The sequence below is a fragment of the Myotis myotis genome, unplaced genomic scaffold (genome assembly GCF_014108235.1).
Source record: "Myotis myotis isolate mMyoMyo1 unplaced genomic scaffold, mMyoMyo1.p scaffold_m19_p_10, whole genome shotgun sequence".
NCBI lineage: Eukaryota > Metazoa > Chordata > Mammalia > Chiroptera > Vespertilionidae > Myotis > Myotis myotis.
The window spans coordinates 48,632,705-48,655,802 of NW_023416314.1; the positions used below are offsets into that span (position 1 = coordinate 48,632,705).

General features: G+C 46.7%; 1 protein-coding gene across 15 annotated transcripts in view; it reads left to right on the forward strand.

Annotated features, from left to right (window-relative positions):
* The window catches only part of MICAL2 (microtubule associated monooxygenase, calponin and LIM domain containing 2), a 207,327-nt gene that overhangs the window by 42,700 nt on the left and 141,529 nt on the right, over positions 1–23,098 (forward strand). For 13 of the 15 annotated variants that reach the window (XM_036325410.1, XM_036325406.1, XM_036325409.1 and 10 more), the window contains exon 3: positions 8,834–9,174. In XM_036325410.1, coding sequence (XP_036181303.1) covers positions 8,911–9,174 — 264 coding nt within the window. In that variant the 5' untranslated portion in view covers positions 8,834–8,910. Of the gene's footprint in view, positions 1–8,241; positions 8,358–8,779; positions 9,175–23,098 lie in introns of those variants that run through there. The other 2 variants (XM_036325408.1, XM_036325407.1) reach the window with 2 other exon arrangements.

Consider the following 23,098-nt stretch of genomic DNA (forward strand, 5'->3'; position numbering starts at 1 on the left):
CTCACATTCATTACCTAGAACCTGGTCGTGGGGGATCACACAGCTGCAAAGAAGAGCCCAGTGTTAGCCTGTCTCTGCCACACCCACCAAGGCTTGAAAGTCACCTCTCAGCTGAGCGTTATTGGTGTATTTAGTTGCCACCGTCCTCATCTGATACTGCATCGCAATCTCATTACTCCAGATCCTAGCATTTTGAGTTTAATGAGAGAAAGGCAGGCGAGTCTCATGAATTAAAGGGTCTAGAGCAGAGACCAAGTCCTTGATGTGGTGTGTGAGGGAGCACTTGTATCCCGCCATCCACTTGGCCGGGTAGCAGGATGGGTATGGTGGTTTAGGGTGTGGCCTCTGAATTCTGGCTCTGGGGCTTCAAGTAACAGGTTCACCATTTCTGGCCATGTGACCTGGGATGAGTTGCTAATTTTTCTAATTCTTTGAAAAAGGGGGATAATAGTATATAGCAATGCCTTGGTGTGTTACAAGGATTCACTTAATACGTATAAAGCTTTTAAACATTGCTTGAGACTTCATAGATGCTCATTAAATGTCAGTGATGATTATGTTCCCTGGGACGGAACAGCCATTCATTCATTTAGCACACACTACATACAGAGGGCCTTGTGCTAGGAACTGGGAGGAGGGAAGTAAAAAGTAATTTCAACACAGAACTTGTAGTAGAGGTAAGTACAGGATGCTGTCTGTACCTATGAATTTGCTTATTCTGGGTACCTCCCACCATTCGTTTTGAGATAGGCTGGCCTCCTGGAGTTGTAAATTTCAAGTTCACAGTTTCCCTAGGCACCCACTGTGTGATCAAGATGATTTGGGGCACTTGGAGAATACACTAAGTTTTGTGGGTAGGATGGGCTCAGTGTGTGTGTTGAGATGTGTTATTTTGTCACCTCCTGGCCCATAACCTGGTATGGAGGTTTCTTTCTTGTGGGTTCACTGGCGAAGGGTATCGGCCTACAGCTGAGATGGGTCAAAGGGGTCATCTTCCTGTTCACCGGCATGGCTCCCTGGAAAGGGGTCTGCCTCACTAGACTGGGGGGCCTGTGGTCTGGAGAGCAGAGCAGCCTCGGGGGCCCATCCCTGACCTGCAAGAATGTAGGCCAGTCCATGGAGTTAGCACACGTCGGGGCTTCTTGCAGGGCGGCCCTTTCTTTTCGGGAGAAGAGTAGCACTGCTGGTGTGGTGGGGCCACGCGGGCCGAGCCCCTCCCAGGCCGAGGAAAAGAGAGAAGCCCACCTCCTGTGCTGAGACCCTCACTTTAGCCAGGGAGAGAAGACCTCTGGCCTGAGAATGTGTATGGGGGAGAGGGCCATAAAAGTTTTGCATGCTTCTGGTAGGAAATTTGGGAACTACAGAAAGGCATAAAGCTAAAAATAGAAATCATCTGAAATACCATTTCACACACATAACCGCTGCTCACGGTCAGCTCGTTCCGTTCTCCCGTGGATATCGCTTTCTGGAGCTGGGTCATATCGAGAGCCTGGAATGGTATCCTGCTTTTCCCTCTGCATCGGGGCATGAGCGTTTTCCCTGGGTCAGATGTCTTTATAAATATTATTGCTAAAGGAGTGCCTAGTACTGGATTGTTTGGGTGCACCATAACTCATGAAACTACGCCCTGTCGTTGACAGTTTTGGACTCTGGGAGCCTGAAAGAACCTCAGAGACTACAGGCCTGAGTCCATTGAATTTACCCAGTGGTGCAGAGCAGGCAGGCCGCGCCGTTTCCATCCACATGGTTCATGTTGACCCGTGACTAAGAGTGAGATGGAACCGGGTTCATTTCACAGCATCCCCCCTCGCTACCTGTGGAGTATTGGGGAGGTTACTAACCTCTGTAAACCTGTCTTTTCTTCTGTCAAACACGGGTGCTTAAAGGAGCTCATGGATGTAAAGGGTCTGGGACAGGGTGCGGCCCAGCAGGGCGGCTGTCAGTGTCCTCATGAGGGCGGTCAGAGAGACAAGCTGTCTCCTTACGCCCAGACCAGACTTCTGCCACCTCAGAGGCTTTGGCTCTCTGAGAAGTTTCTTTGAAGGGAGGCCTAGAGGTACAAGTGGAAATGTGGAGCACTGGCTAGATATCCTTATGGAAAATGTTTAAAATATGTGTGGACACACATACACAGGCATATACACATGCACATAACTATATACATATATGCATATATGCACACATGCATACCTATACACTACACACACATATATGTACATATATGCATGTGCACACATGCATACACACACCTATATACATGCATGCATATATATGCACACATGCGTGCCTGTACACACTGCAGACACACATACAAATATACACACGTATATACACAAATACAAATATACACACGTATATACACAAATACAAATATACACACATGCATATATACACAAGCATATATATATGACAAACTTATACTTGCATTAAAGAAAGGCAAGATGGACAAGTTCTGGGATAACTTTTATCCCCAGTGCCTTTCTTACAGACCAAAAATGAAGAGTGGGGCGGAGAGAGAGAGAGAGAGAGAGAGAGACTCTCCCTATCCCGTTCCACTGATTTGTTGTGAGGACTCCCTAGGACAGTGATGGCGAACCTATGACACGCGAGTCAGAGGTGACACACGAACTCATTTTTTTGGTCGATTTTTCTTTGTTAAATGGCATTTAAATATATAAAATAAATATCAAAAATATAAGTCTTTGTTTTACTATGGTTGCAAATATCAAAAAATTTCTATATGTGACACGGCACCAGAGTTAAGTTAGGGTTTTTCAAAATGCTGACATGCCGAGCTCAAAAGGTTCATCATCACTGCTCTAGGATATGCAGGTGAAAGAGCCTGGTCTGTTGTGGGCCTCTGATGGTGTTGGCTTCCCTCCTGGCACTGTGACTGTTCAGCATGCAGGTCTCTGCCTCACTGCGGGGGCTGAAGGTGGTCTTAGGATCCATTACTGTGAGTGATTCCATGAGGAATGGGTGGAGTTGAGGGAGGAGAATGTATGAGGTCGCTTTAAGCCAGCCCAGTGGGGTCAACTCACTATTGAGAAAGAGGGAGGAGAGGGCTGGGGCTGGAAGGGCAAGGGCCACATGACCGTGGGCTCTCAGTGGAGGAACGGCATAGAGGCCCAGGCCTGCAGCAGAACCGGAGCCTCTTTCCTGAGTTCCCTACCCTGGGGCAGTGTAGACAGAGGGCAGTGTAGACAGAGGGCAGTGCAGAGGCCCTTGCTGCAGGCTGGGAACCTGTGTGGGCTGTCACAGTTCACCTCTTGGGACGTTTCATCAGCTTTCCTAGTGGGGCCCCAGCGGCATGTGCAGGGAGATTCTGTGTTCAGGTCTGTGTTCAGTGCACATGGAAGGGCTCTGACTGCCCGGGGTGGTCAGAGAGGAGCCGTTGGAGAGGCAGAGTGACCTCGCCAAGGCTGTCCTCTAGTCAGGGCGGCAAGGGTGGAGCAGCCGCCCCGGAGGCAGCGTGCTCTCCATTGGGGTTGGTGACCAAGGAAAGGCAGGGACCCCTGGCTGGAAGGAGATTACAAGGAAAACAAGGGGGCCCTTTCAGTCCCTTCCCAGTCCTGGGAGTTACCCCTTTCGGTTCACGCCGGTTGCCACATGCCCTCATAGAAGGAAAGCCAGGCCTCCCTGGGCCAGCTGAGATGAGTCTTCCGGTGCCACCTGTAACCAGGTGCCCTGCCCGTGCCGGGCCCTGCAGACAAGCAGCGTGTGTGGGCATTGTTTCCCGCCGCCGGAGCTCTGATGAGCGCTTGCCTTATCTCAGGTGTTGATCCAGGGAGCCATGACTGAAGGTCTTCCATGTTCAAGGCACAGAACCAGCGCTCCTAGTCCTTCCAGCCACTTTGTGAGCACACGAGGGGGCAGCACCCTCCTTTCATTGCTAAGGAAACTGGCCCTGCCAGAGGCCTCTTGATGAGGTACACCTGGGAGGTGATACATTGGAATGGGGAGTTTGTTAGTGTTAGTAGCAAGAGGGGCTAGTTTTTAGATTGCATCGACCTGGAAACGTATCTTATCTATAATCCTTGAGGGTGGGGTTGAGGGTTGAGCTTTTCTCCTGAGCCGAATTGCTGCTTTGTGGGAAGGTTCTGCCCAGGGTCCCTCCAGGCCTCCTTCAGTTTTTATAGGGCTCCACTGTTTACCCATCACCTACCTGGTCACACCATTTGATGTCATTTGGCAGGTGCTGAGGCCCAGGCAAGGAGAAGGCGTGACAGTCCCAAATGTGAGCGCACTGGCAACTCTTCAGCCAGGAGGCTCTTTCTCTAACTTGAGGGTGCTCAGGGACTCTGCATAAACCTGCACTTGTCTCCCAGATGCCATGAGCCAAGCCCATCACTAGTGTGTCATGGAGTTTTAGTTTGTAGCAGCCAGAGGCAGGGAAAGGGAGTTGCTCTGTGACTCATGAAGTCACATAGGCAGAACCACAAATAAGGGACTTCAGTTGGCAAAAACCAAATTGCTTCAAGGCTATTCTTGGAAACTAAAGCATCACATCTTGTTTTCTTCCCAGAAAAATGCAAAAACCTTTCATATTTTGGGGGGTAGCTGGTTTTATTTATATTGCATATCAGACTCCCAAAAGGCAACAGCTGGGGGGTGGTTGACAAGAAAGACTTTAAACAAGAGCTATTTCCCAGGATCCTCTGGTTTAATTCATCCTTGACCTTCTCCTTTTGGGGAAGGAAAGGGGTAACCTCCAAAAATATGACACTCCAGTTTCTGGAAGAAAAAGCTTGAAGCTTGGACACAAACTCCCAGAGCCCTTTTAAGTCAGCCTTTCTATTTCATTAATAAAACCACCTCACACCAGGTATGTTTTCAGGTCATTACCCAGACGTCCTCGTCTGTGTTTCCCCACTGTATATACGGGGAACTTAAAACCCAGAAGTTAAGTTAGGTGTCCAAGGAGACACAGATAGGAAGTAGATTTGAACTGAATTGAAAGCCCACAGCCTGAATTTATACAGACATAAATTCAGAGAGGAATTTGTTTCAGAGAGGAAGGGAGAGGGAGAGAGAAAGAGAAACATCAATGATGAGAGAGAATCACTGATCAGCTGCCTCTGACACGCCCCCTACTGGGGACGGAGCCCACAACCCCAGCATGTGCCTTTGACTGGAATCAAACCTGGGACTCTTCAGTCTGCAGGCCAACCCTCTATCCACTGAGCCAAACCAGCTAGGGCTAAAGTTTTAAAGTATACAATTCCTCAATCTGGGAAGCTAGTCCTAGTGGTTATCAATTGTGTTCCTTTTTCTCTTTCTTTTGGTTTGATAAGGTTAGGGCCTGTAAGAAATTCTTCTATTCAGTAATGAGTGCAGGTTATCATGTAGCCAGCAGGTGCTGAATACTTCACCTGCATGGTCTAAAGTAACCCTTACAGCCCTGTGAGTGAGTGAGTGTTATCCCTACGTTACACACAAGAACACAGGCTGAGATAGATTAGATAACACGCCACTGGTCACATGGCTAGCAAGAACATATGACCAGATCCACACCCGAGTTTGCCAGACTCTAAATATTCTGCTGTTCTTCTGTGAGAAACCTACCCACAGGGGTATTAGTCATTGTTAGGGTCTTGGACTTAACTGGTTTTAAAGGCTGAGGCTGGACCCTTGAGATCAGGGAGGCAGGTCTGAGCCTGGTACGGGCTGTGGGGTACGGTCCAAGGCAGCGCTTATCTTCTGCTGTCTGGCCGTCTCCCTCCACCTCCCTTATCTCACTCCAGATAAGAGCTGGTTCCTCGAGCTCCCACACCCACCCAGCGCCCTCAGCACCACCTTTGGCTCTGTCTACTGGAGGCCTAAGATTAAGCTGTGCATTATTCTTTTGTGGGGAGGAGAAGAGGCAGCCGGGGGTTGGGAGGAGACAGGTTCTTCCAGTTTGTAAATGATTCTCTGGCAGTCAGGCCTGGCTTGATACCTCTAAACACTTCACCATTTTAGACGAGGCGGAGTTGGCTACGTGCAGAACTGATTTACAGAACGATTTTTCAAACTGGTGAGTTCCCTGATGCAAACCCGCCCCATGTCATGGGCACAGCACACATTTCCACACCTACCGAGTGCCTCCCGGAGCCAGGCTCTGCTGTCAATCGTGTATCCCCCCTTCCCAGCAGCCCCGCAAGGTGCAGCTGTCACCTGTCTCTTACAAAAGAAGCCACCGAGGCTCAGGACTTCTGTGGCTTGTGCGAGGCCATGTGGGCAGTGAGGGGCCAGGCTGAGCTTTGGACTCGGGCCTGGGGCTTTCTCTGCACCACCCGCCCATCCTCGGAAAGGACTGCAGGCTCCAAGTCCTTTTCTATTTGCCAGTCAGCGACTGCATTTTTTGTTCAGTGCCGGGCAGAGAAGTGGTTCCAAAGATAAAGACTGAGGATATTAATACTCTCTGTAAAGCAAACGGGCCTTGCTCTCTGTTTATGCTCTCTGGGTGGCAAGTGTTGGACCGGGGGAAAGTTGAAACACAGTAGGAGGCGGCGTTTATGTGCGTGATGCCAAAGTGAGCATCTCGGACAATAAAGAAGCTGGGAGGGCATCTGTGAGGAACAAAACGCCGTACCAATGCCAGGCATGCTCAGAGCCAGCTTTCCAAGTCTGCTGAATTTGCTGAGTTGCAGGGACCAGAGCAGCCAGGTACGTTCTCAGGGAGGATGGAGGGCCGGCTGAGGAGTGGAACTTGGCGAGGCCTGGGTCAGGGAATGTGCTGTTCTCCCTTCAGCCAAGCAAGGTGCAAGCATGGTGCAGGAGCTCTTGGGGAAAGAGGGCGGGCTCTTATTGTATTGCCGGTGCCCCCTCACCTGTGAGTATCTGGGAGTCTGGTGTCTGGAGAGCGTGTCTGTCCCCAGCAAGCTGCTCCCTGCAGGTGGAGCTCAGCCAGGCTGCCACACAGGATTCACGGGTGAGCTGTCTCCTTGCTCTCCCCTGCCTTCCTCACTGTCACCTGGGCAGCCACTTAGCTGCCTCCTTCTCCAGTCCACTCCCTGGCTGCTCATCTTCCCAAAAACTTCTCTCAGCCACTGCTCATGTCCTGTACCCCCGGGGTTACTCCATGATCTGCCCTGGGCATCCCCACTACCCCTTGTCACGCATCCTGAACTCCTCGCCAGTTGAACTTGCAGTCATTCTTGCAGCTGTCCTGGCTCTTTCCAAAGGCACACCTTTGTGCGGTGTTTGCATGGACCTAAATGTACATCCCCCAGTTTTCTAATGAAAACTAGAAAGCATTTTGGCATTTCCCTCTCAGGGCTCCTCTGGCTCTGCTGGCCACCTCCTGCTCTGGGCTTGGGCGCACTGTGTTCATATTCTACAAGGGCTTGCCCATCATCTTGTAATCAACTCTTTAGGTGCCTGTCTCCTTCACTCTGTATTCCCAGCACATAGGGCAGGGAGGGGTGGGGAACCTTTTATTTGCCAAGGGCCATTTGGCTATTTATGACATCATTCTTGGGCCATACAAGATTACCAATTTAAAAATTAGCCGGCTATATTGGGTCAAACATTTAATTAACTCACCCCTAATGCCTTGGCAGGGCCAGGCCAAATGATTTTGATGGCTTTATACAACCCACAGGCTGGATGTTCCCCGCCCCTGTCCTAGGGTGATGCGTGGCTCTTGCTAAGACACTAGTAATTGTTGCTGAATGAGTGAGTAAAGGACTAAGGGAGAGGATGAACACCGGTCTCTCTCTGCTTTTAGTATTACAAAGCCAGCCTGCAATCCGAATGCACCCATAATAGCGTTCCCATCTGGAGAGTGGGAAGCCGCCCAGCCTGAGGGCCTTGTCGCTGTGTTTGCTGACCTCCCCCTGCCAGGCCTCCGTCTGGGGGAGCTCGGTGTGCCGTATCCTCTCATGTACAGCCCCCTCCAGCCCTCCTGACAGCGGCGCAGGCCCCAGCTCCTCCCTGCTCGTCTCCATGCACTAGCTTTGGATTCTAGAAAAATAGCTGGTGCTTTGGAAAATCAGCTCTAACTTATTTTTGTTCCTTTGAAACTTAAATGACTTTCCCAAGAAATGCCTGAGGTTAGAGTGGTACAGAGAGAAAGGACGGTGGCCAGAACCCAGGCAAGCTATTTTTGTGACGCGAATGAACACCCATCGCATTTTTCCTCCCGTCAGCCCGAGCACTTGTTCCAAAGAGCTCACGGCTCAGGCTTACAAAGCACAGGCGCCTCTCTGCACAGGAGGGGACCCACGTGCCTCCCTGACCTTCTCCGAGGGAGGTCGATGCTGTGAGCCCAGCAGACACCAGGAACAGAGAGAGGTTGCTGTTGTCTGTATGGGGGAAAGACCTGTCCTCTGGTAACCAACAAAAGAGACTTAAAGATTGATGTCTAACAACAGGTGACGTGGTCATGGGACCTCGGGAGGCATGTGCTTGGGTTTTGGGGGGGCTGTGTACTAATGTGTGGCCAGGTGACATTGTATCAGGCAACCGATTTGCAGCAGGAATTATAGAATCTTAATGGTGATAAATCTAGAGTGCTTTTCTTTTTGTTGTTGTTGTTGTTTTTTCCTTTGACTAGTTACTATTTCTAGAACCATCTGGCTCACAGCAAAATTGACCAGGTAATGTTGACACCAGCCAGCTATAGCTCGGAGCTATCTGGTTCTTGTCAGCCAGTGAGAGGAATGGGGAGAGGGTGCCAGCAGGCAGCATTGCCAGGGTAGACAGTATGGTTGTACATTTTCTATGGATTTTTTTTTTATGTTTCGCATGAAGTATTCTGGTTAGCACCTTAAAGGAATTTTATTTGCTCCCCCAGCACTCATCCCTGCCCACCCTTGGAGCTCACCTCTGCCTCCGCCTACCTTTGCAGGTGTGACGTTCCTCCGGGTCCTTCATGGTGTCCTCCTCCATCTTCTCCTCACCACTGCGCCACGCGGCTCCTGAAACATGGGGGAAAACGAGGACGAGAAGCAGAGCCAGGCCGGGCAGATTTTTGAGAACTTTGTCCAGGCTTCCACATGCAAAGGCACCCTCCAGGCCTTCAACATCCTCACGCGACACCTGGACCTAGACCCCCTGGACCACAAAAACTTTTATTCCAAGCTCAAGTCCAAAGTGACCTCCTGGAAGGCCAAAGCGCTGTGGCACAAACTGGACAAGCGTGGATCCCACAAGGAGTATAAGCGAGGGAAGTCGTGCGTGAACACCAAGGTAAGGGGACCGGCGTGCGGGCGTTTCTTACCCTTGTGGGCGTGTGGGCTGACTTGCTGAGAGGGTAGGAAGCTGTTGCCATTTGGACAGTCTAAGGTTTTCAACAGGGGTGGGTGTGGGTGTGGGTGTGTTTTATTGCCTTCTCAGTTGCAGGTTTTCTTTGCCTGAATGTATTCGGATTGGGAATTTCCATCTTATCATGGTGGCTTAACAACTCTTCTTGTGCCCTCTCCAAGGAAGAGAAAATAAAGGCATGCTTGGTATTATTCTACTTCTATGACTACTGCTAGTAGCTGCTATTTATTGAGCAACATCTGTGTGCTAGGCACTTAATGCACACAGTTTCATCGAACACCCACAGTAGTCCATTGGGTCATTGTAGAGATATAGATACTAAAAAGTCAATTATCTTGCCCAAGGTCACATAATTAGAAGGCAACCTTGATCTGATTCTAGAGCTTAAGCCCTAAATTCCATGGAGACACATAATGAGAGAGTTGTGTTCCCCCGGGAGCAAACATTTTAGAAAGATGCCCTGACTTTAACTGGCTAAGAAATAGGTCTTTGGTCCTTACTGCCTTTTCCTCCCTCCCTCTTTCTCTTCTTCCCCGACCTCCCTACCTCTCCACCTCTCCCCCAGCATGCATTTCTCTGTTCTGGATCATGATTGTGGTTAACCCTCCACAAGCTGATTGCTTCCCCCATTGTTGGGCCATAAGCATCTGTGAATGGGACTGACCAGCACATCCCATCTCAGGTAACGCTGCAGTGCCCATCGATTCATGGACAGCCAGGAATCAAGACTTCCTGGCCGGGTCTTGGGGTCTGTCCGCCCTGGGCGCTGGTCCAGACTGGATGTTTAGGTTAAAAGTGAGCATGCTGTATTTAGACCTCACAGGAGATAGCGCAGCCAGAGCTCTTGGAATTCTAGTCGGTGCCAATCTCAGACAAGAGGATTGAACTCTCCATGGCAATCGGGACTGTTGTGTGTTTGTTTTGGTGATGAGGAGCCTTTGAGTCCACCGTGGGATACGGCTGCTTTCCCTTGCCCCTGGGGAGACAGCTGCCAAGCTCCTCTGAGGCTGGGACGCGCAGCTGTATGGGGCATGGGAAGAGCATTGCATCAGACCAAGCGCTTCAGCCCAGAGCACCCTAGCCACCCTGCCCATAACCTGCCAAGCTTTAGCCTTATACAGAGGAGATGGAAGTGTTAAAGAAAGGGAGGGGGAGAAAGGAGTGGGGCCTGTATCCTTGGTGCCAGCCCCGCCCAGCACCTCCCTTCCTAGTTGTTGTAACTTCATGGTTCATAGTTCACTGGACAAGTTCCTCAGACATAGAGGCAGGGGAAGCTTTTAGCTTCAAAAGCATTACCGTTCTCAGTACTTGCACATGGTGGCTTTCTGTTAAACAGGTGGCTCGACTGGTTGGAGCATCGTCCCATACACCAAAGGTTGTGGGTTCGATTCCTGGTCAGGGCACTTATCTAGGTTACATGTTTGATCCTTAGTCAGGGAGCATACGGGAGGCAACTGATTGATGTTACTTCTCTCTTTCTCTCTCTTCCTCTCTCTAAATTATAAATAAAAATCATCCTCAGATGAGGAAAAAAAGAAAGGTGCCATAGAAGTCAGGTGGTTGGATTGCAGTGCTCTCTGGGAACATTTTCAGAGACCTCATTTTATCAGGAAATGCCTTGCCCCTTCTAGCTCTGGGGAGAACTCTGTTGGAGATCTGAAGACAGACCTTCAGAGGGCGTCAGCCAGCAGAGGGATGGAATGGAGGGCTGACCACCATGTAAATTTCCCTCTTTTAAAAATGACTAGCTGGTTGCCTCGCCTGTCTGGCCAGCCCCTCTTTTACAAGCTTTGGTGGCTTGAAACAGAAGAGTCCTCACATCCAGTGGTTGGCAGGTCACCATTGGTGCCTGCGATACAAAGAGGAAGAACTAACATCTTCAGCGAGTGAGGCTGAGTACGAGTGATTCTGGCCCAGGAATTTTTACACCTTTCTTAGGAGGAGGAACAAAGACATTACAAATGTGGGATAGCCCATCTCATAAAAACTACCTGAAGAGTAGAAAATACATTTGAAAATGAATTCTAAGTACAGTGTGACTGTGTGAGGCCACTTTAGCTGCACATTTCAGAAACCCACCTCAAACTACCCTAAAGAACACAGGGAAAGCCGTAATTCGTATAAACAGGAAGGTCGAGACACTCCAAGTCTATCCCACCCCCTCTCCTTCCATCTATCTTTGGATGTTTTGTTTTGCTTTGGCTCCATTCCTCCATCCTGCAAACAGATTTTTTCCATATTGGTAGCCTCTAGGCCAGTGGTTCTCAACCCTCTGGCCCTTTAAATACAGTTCCTCATGTTGTGACCCAACCATAAAATTCTTTTCGTTGCTACTTCATAACTGTAATGTTGCTACTGTTATGAATCGTCATGTAAATATCTGATATGCAGCATGGTCTTAGGCGACCCCTGTGAAAGGGTTGTTTGACCGCCAAAGGGGTCGCGACCCACAGGTTGAGAACCACCGCTCTGGTTCCTATCTTTATAGCACTGTGACACAAAAGGCTAGAATCTTTCTCTTCCTGCTCAATATTGAAAAAAGTCCCAGGGAAGGATCCCTGTAGGCTCACCTCTGAGCCAGTTACTGTGGCCAAAGCCAGGGGACCTGACTACTGTCTTTGGCAGCCCTTTCAAGCATCACTTGATTGACAGGTGGGAGGAGCAGGTCCTCAAGGACAAGAGGGGAGAGACAGATAAACAACAGGTGTCCTTTGCAGTGCCTGTTTGCTTGCAATCCGGTTGCCGTAGGGGCCCTTTCCATCATGGATTCACATGGATGGTGTGCTCAGCTCTAAGAGCCTGGCACTTATACTGTGCGCTCTGAGTCAAGCAAAACACAGAACACGGTCCTCCTGCTCTTCCGATGAGAACACGGTCTTGCTCACACGCCTCCTTCAGGGACCCTTTGGCTGAGCGTTAATTAGCCAAACAAGAAATGCTTGGCATTAGCATGCATGTGGCTCGTCATGGGACACAGGTGTGTCAGGTCCCAGGCAAACAGCCAAGCTCCTGATTAGCCACAGGTAGAGTGGGAATGAACGAAATTCAGCCAGGACGCTGACCTTGCGCTGAAGTGGACACATTTCAGGCCCATCTGGAGTGGATCTAGGCTTTAGCATTTCATAAGCATTTATCAGCCCCTACTATGTGCTAAGCACTGTGCTGCTCCTTTCATGCCAGCAGTGTGTGTGAGTGTGCATGCGTGTGGGGGTGTGTGCTGGTGGTGATCGTGGTGGGAGATCGGTGACCAGGATCTGTTTAGAGAAGAAGGCCTCAGGTGCCAGGGACAGGAAGAAGGACCTGCAAGGTCACTAAAGTGGCTTAGATGCTGGTTGCATACTCTAACTTGGGATCATTGTTTGTTATTAACTATTATTTACGAGGATTGTGCCAGTCACTTAATAATTCTTTCCCTGGGTGTGATCTGTTTGGGTATGAACCTTGGAATGAACCAAGGATCAGGCCATGTACTCTTTAAGGTCCGCTATTGGCTCTGTATTAGGGCAGTACCTGGATCAAATGCCACATCCAATTGTGTAATGTTCCCAGGGAAAATACCCAGAAGAAAATGCGATATGTAATTTAGTATGGGAGTTACCATAACCACAAAATCATGGAGTCTGGTCATTTATTTTATATGTACCTTTTAAAAAAATATGTTTTTTATTGATTTCAAAGAGAGGAAGGGAGAGGGAGAGAGAGAAAAATCAATGATGACAGAGAAACATTGATCAGCTTCCTCCTGCACACCCCCTACTGAAGTTGGAGCCTGAAACTTGGGCATGTGCCCTGACCAGGAATCAAACTGTGACATCCTGGTTCATAGGTTGATGCTCAACCACTGAGCCACACTGGCGGGGCAGTGTACCTTGAGGGAAGGAACTTGAGAGAATGCTGTGTACAGTCACTCTATTTGTCAAGTGACAAACTGGGCCCAGCAAGCTAAAGCTGTTTGTCTGAAGCTAGTGGGTGGCATTGACAGGACTTGGGCTCCATTTATTGGCTGGCTTATTTATTTATTTATTTATTTAGTTAGTTAGTTAGTTCATTTATTTGTTATATATTTCCCTTGCCCTGTACATTAGTAGGTGTTCAACAGGGGAGATGGTGTGAAAGACTAATAAGAAGTTCTTACTTGAACTTTCTATACAGGAGACAGAAATGCCATTATTTTTGTATTTGTTCACTTAATCATTTATGAGGTGAATAATTATTGAGCAGCTATTGTGTGCTAGGCACTTGTCTAGGCACCCATCAGCCACTTAATATCTCTGTGGCCCTGAGAACTTACTTAAATCTCTGAACCTCAGTAGCATTCTCTGTAGAATGAAGAACTTTCTTCATGGAGTGACTGTGAAAATTAAAGAAGGTTAGTTTTGTGAAGTGTTTTAGAAGTGCTGCCTAGTACATACGTACTAATAAGTGATCAGTACATGTTTTGCCATTATTATCATTAATATCCTAAGTGCTGTTAAAGAGGTGTGTACACAGTTCTACAGGAATCTGTGTGATTGGGGTAGTCTAGAATGCTTCCCGGCAGAGGTGGTATGATTTGAGGCTTGACAGGTAAATAGGAGTTTGGCATTGCTGGGGAAGAGCTAGAGGGAACACAAGGCAGAGGTGCAATCTAGGACGAGGTAGAGAGTTGCTCATGAAAAGGGAATGAAGATACCTGTGGGGAGAGGTGAGAAGGGGGAGCTAGAGAGAGCAGAATGGGTGGGTGGCATGAGGAGACCAGAGAGAAAGGCCTCCTGGGGCCATGTGGTGAAGACAGGGTCCTGCAATCACACAGAGGACCTGGGCGACCATCGGGGATGAGCCCCGAGTCCCAGTCCTGGGTTCTTTCCACAAGTCTCCCTGGGATGGCTCATTAACTATAGGTAACCGATTCAGGGGAGAAGCCATTTGTATATCATCGCCATAACAACATGCGTGCAGGAAATGAGTCATGGACTCTTTTGTCACCAGCAGAAATGGGGCCAACCTGTATCATGGAGACTCTTTCATTCATTCGTAAAAAGGAAATGTCTGCATTTTGTGAGCATCCAGTAGGGTCACCCCACACCTTTTGCTCCTGAACCTGACCCTTGCCCATTTTTACCTCTGCAGTGGCTCCTCAGTGGGGGGTAGTCCAGACTGGGTCATGCATGCAGCCCAACTCATTATGTGGTTCCTGAGCTACAGAGGGAGGTAGGGAGCTGGGTGGGAGGTTGGGAGGGTGAAGTTGGAGAGGAAGTCTGCTATCTTCTGGCCTAGATAAGCCTATCTGACATTCCAGGCCTCTGAAATCACCCACCACAGCCCCCAAAGCTCTATGCACCGGCTGGGCCATATCAAGTACGGCTTTACCTAATATGGACACTTGCGAATAGAGCAGAGGATGGTCTTCAGGGTGTGAAATTCTGTTCCAGTTGAACAAGAATCTTAGATGAACTCTGCCTTTGTCTACTTACCTGACAATGGACTCCTGGCACTGCTACCTTAGACGCGGGCAAGCCTAGATTACCAGTCAGGCTGTGCTAATGATTACACCAGTCACCACAGCTCCACACAGAGTATGTGGATGTGCATGAACGTGTGCGTTGGATATTATATTTGAACTTGAGTAAATTCAATTCTCAACAATATTAAACTGAATTGAAAAAACTCTTTTTTTTTTTTACTGTCTTCATAGGAAGTGGTTAATCTGGGTTCACTGTAGTTCTTTTTATTAATACATTTATAAATAAAGACTTCTTTGTCCTTTTAAGAAAAAAAATTAGTTTCCTATAATTAAAAAAAGAAGTGATGCTAATGATAGGAAAATAATTCAAGCAGGACAAGAAAATGTACTGTGGAAAGAAATGTCTTCCCCAGGTCCCCTCCCGGGAGGCAGCCAGGGTCCCATTTCCTGTGCCTTTCCTGGGAGCCTCTACATGGGCGTGTGTGTGTGTGTGTGTGTGTGTGTGTATGTGCCTTATTTTTAATGGATATTTCACACATATTTGTTGTGTATCTTGCTTTTTGTCACTCAAAATTATATGTTAGAGATTGTTTTGTATCAGGTTCATGGGCCACTAATCAATCCTTTTATTATTTTTTAAAAAAATATATATTTTATTGATTTTTTACAGAGAGGAAGGGAGAGGGATAGAGAGTTAGAAACATCGATGAGAGAGAAACATTGATCAGCTGCCTCCTGCACACCTCCTACTGGGGATGTGCCCGCAACCAAGGTACATGCCCTTGACTGGAATCGAACCTGGAACCTTTCAGTCTACAGGCCAACGCTCTATCCACTGAGCCAAATCGGTTAGGGAATCCTTTTATTATTTTTAAGGCTTCCCATTTTATGGCTAGATCAGAATTTATTTAACTGCTTAGCTTGCTTCCAGTCTATTAACAGAGCTGTGGTATACTTCCTCATACGTGCTCTGTATGAACATGAAACCATGGCTATGAGATAGCTTAGAGATGTCATACCTTTGACAGTATGATACTGACAGTATTCTAGGCATGGTCAAGATCTGTCCCCAGAGGCTCTTCCTGTGGACACGCCCACCAATAGTGCCGGAGAAGGCTACGAAGAGTCCTTCTGTAAAAGGGAGCTGCCAGTGTGGGATGTTGGCTACTTGGATTTCCTTGGCCTTGCCAAGGAGGCATTGGGATAGACACCCTCTGAGTCCTGGAGTCTGGCTGGTGGCCTTGAACAGAGCCACTGCGTGAAGAGCGGTCTAGCAGGAATATGGTAGGGATCTGCCTGCCTATGATCACAGTCACAGCAATTTCATTAGTGTTACCACCCAACATTTGCATAGTGCTTTGTAGTTGAAAAAATAGTTGCATACACATGGTTTCATTAAGAAGTTTACTTAATGTAAACTTGGCCGGTAGCTCAGTGGTTAGAGTGTTGGCCCATGGACCGAAGGGTCCTGGGTGTGATTCTGCATCAAGGGCATGTACCTGGGTTATGGGTTCGAACCCTGGCCCTGGTTGAGGCACAAGAGGGAGGCAACCATTTGATGTGTCTCACATTGATGTTTCTCCCTCCCTTCCACTAGCTCTAAAAAGAATTGGTGGAAAAATACCCTTGGGTGAGGAACAACAACAACAGAAAAAGAAGTTTACTTTATCGGTGAAGATGAATGTTCTTTAAAAGAGGAACAAATACAAGTGTATACTTTGCTCTTCAAAATTTTATCAAAGAATGGGAGTTTAGAGCCCTGGCCCAGGGGGAATCTGTATTGTTTCTGGCTTAGCTAACTTGTTCTCTTTATGAGTGAGTTTAGTAAACGTCACCACCTCCTCCAAGAAGCCCTTCCTGGCCTCCTCTCTACTTCCCCCTTCTTTATGCCATTCCTAGTCTGGGTTCCCAGAGTCTGGTCCTACCAGATGTCATTGATCAGTGTCCTTCATTGATTGCTTTTGGCGGGGGGTGGGGTGGGGGGTCCTCTTTCATATTCACTGTAAGCAACCTGAAGACAGGGACCATGTCTGGCTCATCCCTTGGCCTTGAGCACCCAGCACAGGGGTTGGCACAGGGAAGCTGTTCAGGGACTGGGTGAATGACCTCTGCAGCTCAAGAGCTGTACAAAGTGTGTCCTATATAACATCTGTAGTTCATTCTGGAGCTGTACTGGGTGAGCCAGTGCCGGCCAATCCCTTTGTTTCTGTATTTAAGCCTCTCTCCAAATTTGCATCTGAGCATCCTTTTCCTGTGGTGGGATGATGACCACAGCCTTGTCTGGGTCTTGACTTGCATCTGGGTATTGTGGTATTTACAAGGGGGATGGGGAAACCAGCCAGTAGGCCTGGGGGGCTGAAGGGCTGGGCCTTCTTTTTCTTGGAGAAAAAAAGAAAACCCTCTTGTAGTTCCTGGCCCACCCAGGGTTGCACAGGGCCTTTGGGAATCTCTGGCTAAAATTATCCAAATAAATGTGCACCATGAGGCAGGGCAAAAGGAAACCATGAAGGCGTTGTGCTCTGGTTCCCAGACTGGGAGGAATCCCCTGGCTGCCTTCTTTCCTGGTCATCAGAGATTCTGGCTCTGCTTTGCTTTTTTTTTTTTTTTTTTTTTTTTTTTATAATAAAAATTATCTTGATGATCAGTGTATTCCATGGCCGGGAATTTTTCCACTTAGGGTTCATATATCTGCCTCCCTCCTGCTCAGGTGGATGGGGCGCCAAGCTAAGTTCAGCCCCCACCCCAGGGCAGGTCCAGGGCTGGTCACTGGGCCCAGTCCTTGGTTCGCTCTCCTCTCTGAGGGAAGTAACGGAGGTAACTCCGCTGTAAGTAGCTGATAGCTGACTGCAGAGACTTCAGTTAATGGGGGCTTATTTTTTTAACCAGACATCTGGCCAGAGATGGTGGCTGGAGGTTCCGTGGCTATGTTATTTGTAATTCTCTCGGCCAGTGCTGTCCAATAGAAATAGAATGCAAGCCACATGTATAATTTTAAAATTTTTAGCAGTTACATTAAAAAAGTAAGTACAAAGAAATGGTGGAATTTATTTTAATAGTAGCTTGGCCGGCATGGCTCAGTGGTTAAGTGTCAACCTATGAGCGAGGAGGATAATATATTTTATTTAACCTAATATATCCACAATTCTATAATCTCAACATGTAGTTAATATAAAAATGGTTGAGATATTTTCCGTTCTTTTTTTTTTAAGTTATTATTATCAAGTCTCTGAAATTCTGTGTTTTAACAGCTCATCCACTTCAGACCAGCCACATTTCAATGCTCAAAAAGCCACCGTGACTAGTGGCTTTCGAATTGCAAAGTGCAGCTCTAGGCTTTCCCTCTTGCTTGTCACTTTGTCATCACAGGGCATCCTTCTTCCTGCTTTTGAAACAGCCATCACACCTACCTGAGAGGCAGGAAGACGATGGGAGGGGCTGCCCTCGCTGCATTCCCAGGAACCCCCCTGAAGTAGGACCTCCATGGGGGCAGGGCTTTTTGTCTGTATATTCTTTGCCGATTCCCCAGCACCTGGGAGAATGTCTGATGCAGAGTAGGTATTTGTCTGCAGGTTGAGTTCTTCCAAAGCAGTTGCTTAGAAACTGTTTGTAGTGGAAGATGTTCAGCAGCAATCAATAGCCGTGAAAGGAATGGGGCGGGGGAGAAGCAGGACTGGACAGAAGTCAAGCTGTATACAGAGAGCCAATGCCTGCGGGTTCATGTAATTGGGTGTTTTGCTCCTTGGCCTTCCAGCAATACATTTTTTTAAGACAAGGGTGGGAGGCCTCACAAACTTCAGGTAACATAGGATGGTCCTCTCTGAGCTCTCCACAGAATTGGTGTATTTAACATATACACCAATACATATATTGTACTCTACAACATATGTAGTTATAGAAGTGTATGCTTAAGGGAAGTTGTAAATATAGTATTTATATGTATTCTCTGATGTATCACATAGGAAGTTATATTACATAAAAAGCTTTTCACCTTAAGCTTCTTTGCAGCTTCTTGGAAAGACAAACCAAGTATGTTCTAATTTCAGAGCCTACTCCAAACTTCCCCTGTATGTGACATGTTCTATGGCCACCTGGCATACCCCACACCTCCTCTCATGTATTATGAGAGACAGAAGAGATACAAATACAGGGTAGCAGGCTATCACCAAGGGTTTGTCCATGGGAATTCGCAGTGGGAAGGTTTTTACTCTCAGGTACTTTCTCCAGGGAGAGCTGTCTACATCTGAGGAACACACCTGGGATAATTCCTTTGTGTTCAAATCTGAAGAACAAGTCAGGAAAGTTTCATGGAGAAAGTACCCAGGGAGCTGGCACACCAATGTTTACTATAGTAGGTTATTGCTTTCTCTGGCTTTAAGAATGTGGGTATATATATATATATATATATATATATATATATATATTTGCATTCCTAAATAATAGGTTTTTTTTATATAACATAAACTTTGCCATTTAAAAATTATTTTTAATTAAATTTATTGGGGTGACACCAGTTTATAGTCATATAGTTTTCAATTGTACAATTCTATAATACATCATCTCTATATTACATTGTGTGTTTACCTCCCCAAGTCAAAAATTTTCCATTTTTATTGTATAATTCAGGGACATTAATTACATTCACAGTATTGTGCAACCATCACCATTTTCTATTTCTAAAATATTTCATTCCCTCAAACCAAACCTCTGTACCCATAAGCAATACTTTTCCATTCTTTCCTCTCCCCAGCACCTGAGACCTCTAATCTACTTTATGTTTTTATAAATTTTCCTATTGCAGATATTTCATATAAGCGGAATCACTTAGTAAGATGTTTCCAAGATTCACCCATGTGGCAGCATGTATCAGAACCTCATTCCTTTCTTTAAAAAAGTTTTAATTATATTTTTGATTATTTAAAAATACATAAAAATATCATCATTTCAACATGTAATCACTAAAATTATCAATAGGATATTTTACATATTTGTACTCGGCCTTTGAACTGTGGTGTGTATTTTACTCTATTAGCACATCTTAATTTGGATGCTAAATTCTAATCAAAAATACTTAATGTGCATTTATATTTCATAAAATTTACAGTTGAAAAAGTAGATTCACATATCCAAGTTATTCCAATCATACTTAAAAGTTTTCCAATAACCAATTGAATATAGGTTTTTAAAATTATGGTAAAATATACATACCATAAAATTTATTATTTTAATGATTTTTAAGTGCATAGTTCAGTGGCATCAAATACATCCACATTGTTGTGCAACTTTTACCCCATCCATCTCTCAAACAGTTGTCATCATCCCAAACTGTATCCATTAAACAATAATCCCCCACTCTCCTTTCTCTCCAGTGCCTGGCAATCACTGTTCTACTTTCTGCATCTGGAATTTGACTAGTGTATGTGCCTTATATAAGTGGAATCAGATGTGTTTGTCCTTTTGTGATTGGCTTATCACTTAGCATAATGTCTTCAAAGTTCATCCACGTTGTAGCATGTGTCAGTATTCCCTTCCTCTTTAAGGCTGAATAATAATTATGTATGTTTCACATTTTGTTTATCCATTCATTTGTTGGATATGGTTGTTTCCATCTCTTGACTATTATGAGTAATGCTCCAATGACCACTGTCGAATAGATATCAGTTTGGGTTCCTGTTTTCAGTTATTTTGGGTATATACCTAGGAGTAGAATTGCTGAGTCATATGGTAATTCTGTGTGTAACTTTTTGAGGAACCACCATGCTGTTTCCACTTACTCTTATTTTTTATTTTATTGAATTTATTGTGGTGGCATTGATTAATAAAATTATATAGGTTTCAGGTATACAATTCTATAATACATCATCTGTATGTTGTATTGTGTGTTCACCACCCCAAGTCAAGTCTCCTTCCATCACCATTTATCTCTTTACCCTATTCTCCCTCCCCCAGCCCCCTTTCCCTCTGGTAATCACCATACTGTTGTATGTGTCTATGAGTTTGTTTGCTTTTTTACTTAATCCCTTCACCTTTTTCATCCAGCCCCCAAGCCCCACTCCCTCTGACAGCTGTCAGTCTGTTCTGTATCTATGAGTCCATTTCTATTATGTTTGTTAGTTTATTTTGTTTGTTAGATTCCACATATAAGTGAAATTATATGGTATTTGTCTTTCTCCGACTGGCTTATTTCATTTAGCATAATACTCTCCAGGTCCATCCATGCTGTCACAAAAAGTAAGATTTCTTTCCTTTTTATGGCCAAGTAGTATTCCATCATGTAAATGTACCATAGCTTTTTGTCCACTCATCTACCGATGGGCCCTTGGGCTGCCTCCAAATCTTGGCTATTGTAAATAGCGCTGCAATGAACATAAGGGTACATATATTCTTACGAATTAGTGTTTCAGGTTTCTTTGGGTATATTTCCAGAAGTGGAATCGATGGGTCCACTCACTCTTTTAAATTGCCATCTCTAAATCATTGATTATCTACTACATGCCGGGCACTAGGGATATAGCAATAAAAAGAAAATAAAAAAACGGACAAAAATTCTGCCTTCTTGGAGTTCATGTTTCTCTCAGTGAGAGACAGCGTAAACAAAGATGTGTGGCATGAGTATGTGTGAGCGTGCAGGCGCGCACAGGTGTGTGTGTGTGTGTGTGTGTGTGTGTGTGTGTGTAGTGGAAAGTGCTAGGGAGAAGATAAGGCAAGGTGCGGGAGACATGGGTGCCCTGAGCAGAGGTGGTTGCTGTTTTATGTTGCACGTGCTGGGAAGGTGGTGACATGTGAGCAGAGGCCTAAAGGAAGTGAGGATGTGAGTGTGTGGCTCTGAGGGAAGAAGAGCCTAAACCAGCCGTGGGCAAACTACAGCCCGCGGGCCAGATCCAGCCCGTTTGAAATGAATAAAACTATTGAAAAAAAAGACCGTACCCTTTTAGGTAATGATGTTTACTTTGAATTTATATTAGTTCACACAAACACTCCATCCATGCTTTTGTTCCGGTCCAGTTTAAGAACCCGTTGTGGCCCTCGAGTCAAAAAGTTTGCCCACCCCTGGCCTAAACAAAGGCAACAACACAGGCTCGGAGATGCTGACAAGCAAGTGTGCTCAGCGTGTTCTCGAAACAGCAAGGCGTTCGATGGGACTGGCAGGAGCCAGGTGTGGTGGGAAGAGAAGGGTCTAGGAAGGGAGTGGTGGGGAGGGGCAGGTCTGTGGGCCTTGAGGGCCCTGGAAGGACGGTTACTCTGAATGAGATGTCAAGTCCCAGGAGGCTTTTGAGTGGAGGGCCTCGTGATAGGACTTCCTCATGGAAAGAATTGTGCAACCTCAGAGGTGAAAAAAGTCAAGGTAGACCGGAGTCTCTCCCTTCTGTGAATAACAGCCTTCTCAGGCCAAAGGAATTTATTGCATCCTGTGCTTGTCACGGCTTAGACGAGCTGCCCACTCTTTCCCCAGAGACCAGCCCTGCTGCCCAGGTTAGGGCAGACCTGGGCATTCTAATCTGGAAGGAAAAATCCTCCAGAATGTCCGTAGCCCTTAACACTACAAGGAGTATTGTTTACTAGTTTACTCATTCACCCACTCATTTAGTGACTGCTAAGTGTCAGTTCGCTGGGCACGAGAGAGAAGGATGAAGGCAGCAGGGAAGACACCTATAATCATGGAGCTTTCTTCCTCTCTAGTTGGGACAGAACAAAAACACACAGAGATAATTTTTTTATGATATCCCAAGAGAGACATTGTGTTGTAGATGTGGTGATACCGGGACCTGGAGGAGGGGCGTTGGCTCCAGACAGGGTGCCAAGGAGCTGACATTTACACTGAGATCTATAGATGAGAAGCAGCCAGACAGCAAACAGCTGGTTGTTCAGAGAGGACAGCAGGTGCAAAGGGCCTGGGGTGGGAAAGCTCTCAGTTAGTTGGAAGAAGCAGCCAGGCAGCCCAGAGGGAGCTGGAGTGAAGTGAGCAAAGGGGGAAGCGGTCCAGGAGGAGGTGGGGGCAGTGGCGGGACAGGAGGCAGAGCATCGACGGGCCTTTCATGGCGTTCGCTGTAACAAGCTTAGGCTTTATTTTAAGAACTCTCCTTGATTAGCAGCATCACTGTTTGCTAAGTAGTGTGACCTGGCCTCTTGGAGCCTCTGTTTCTTCATCTATGACATGGGAATAATACTAATACTAACAGTTATTATCTCATAGGGCTGGGATGAAGGTTATATGTGAAATGCCCATAAAGCACTTAAAGTCCTGGCAGCTGTTAATGACCCCTTTCTCCTTCTTGAAACGATCCTCTTAGATTTGTGACATAAGGCTTTTGACCCATTTTTAAAAGCCGTCTGCGCCTCTTAGTGCTACCAGAACAGCCTCTTTAGAAAGCCCAGCCTGTTTTCTGTCTCAAGTTGTTGCCATCCTTT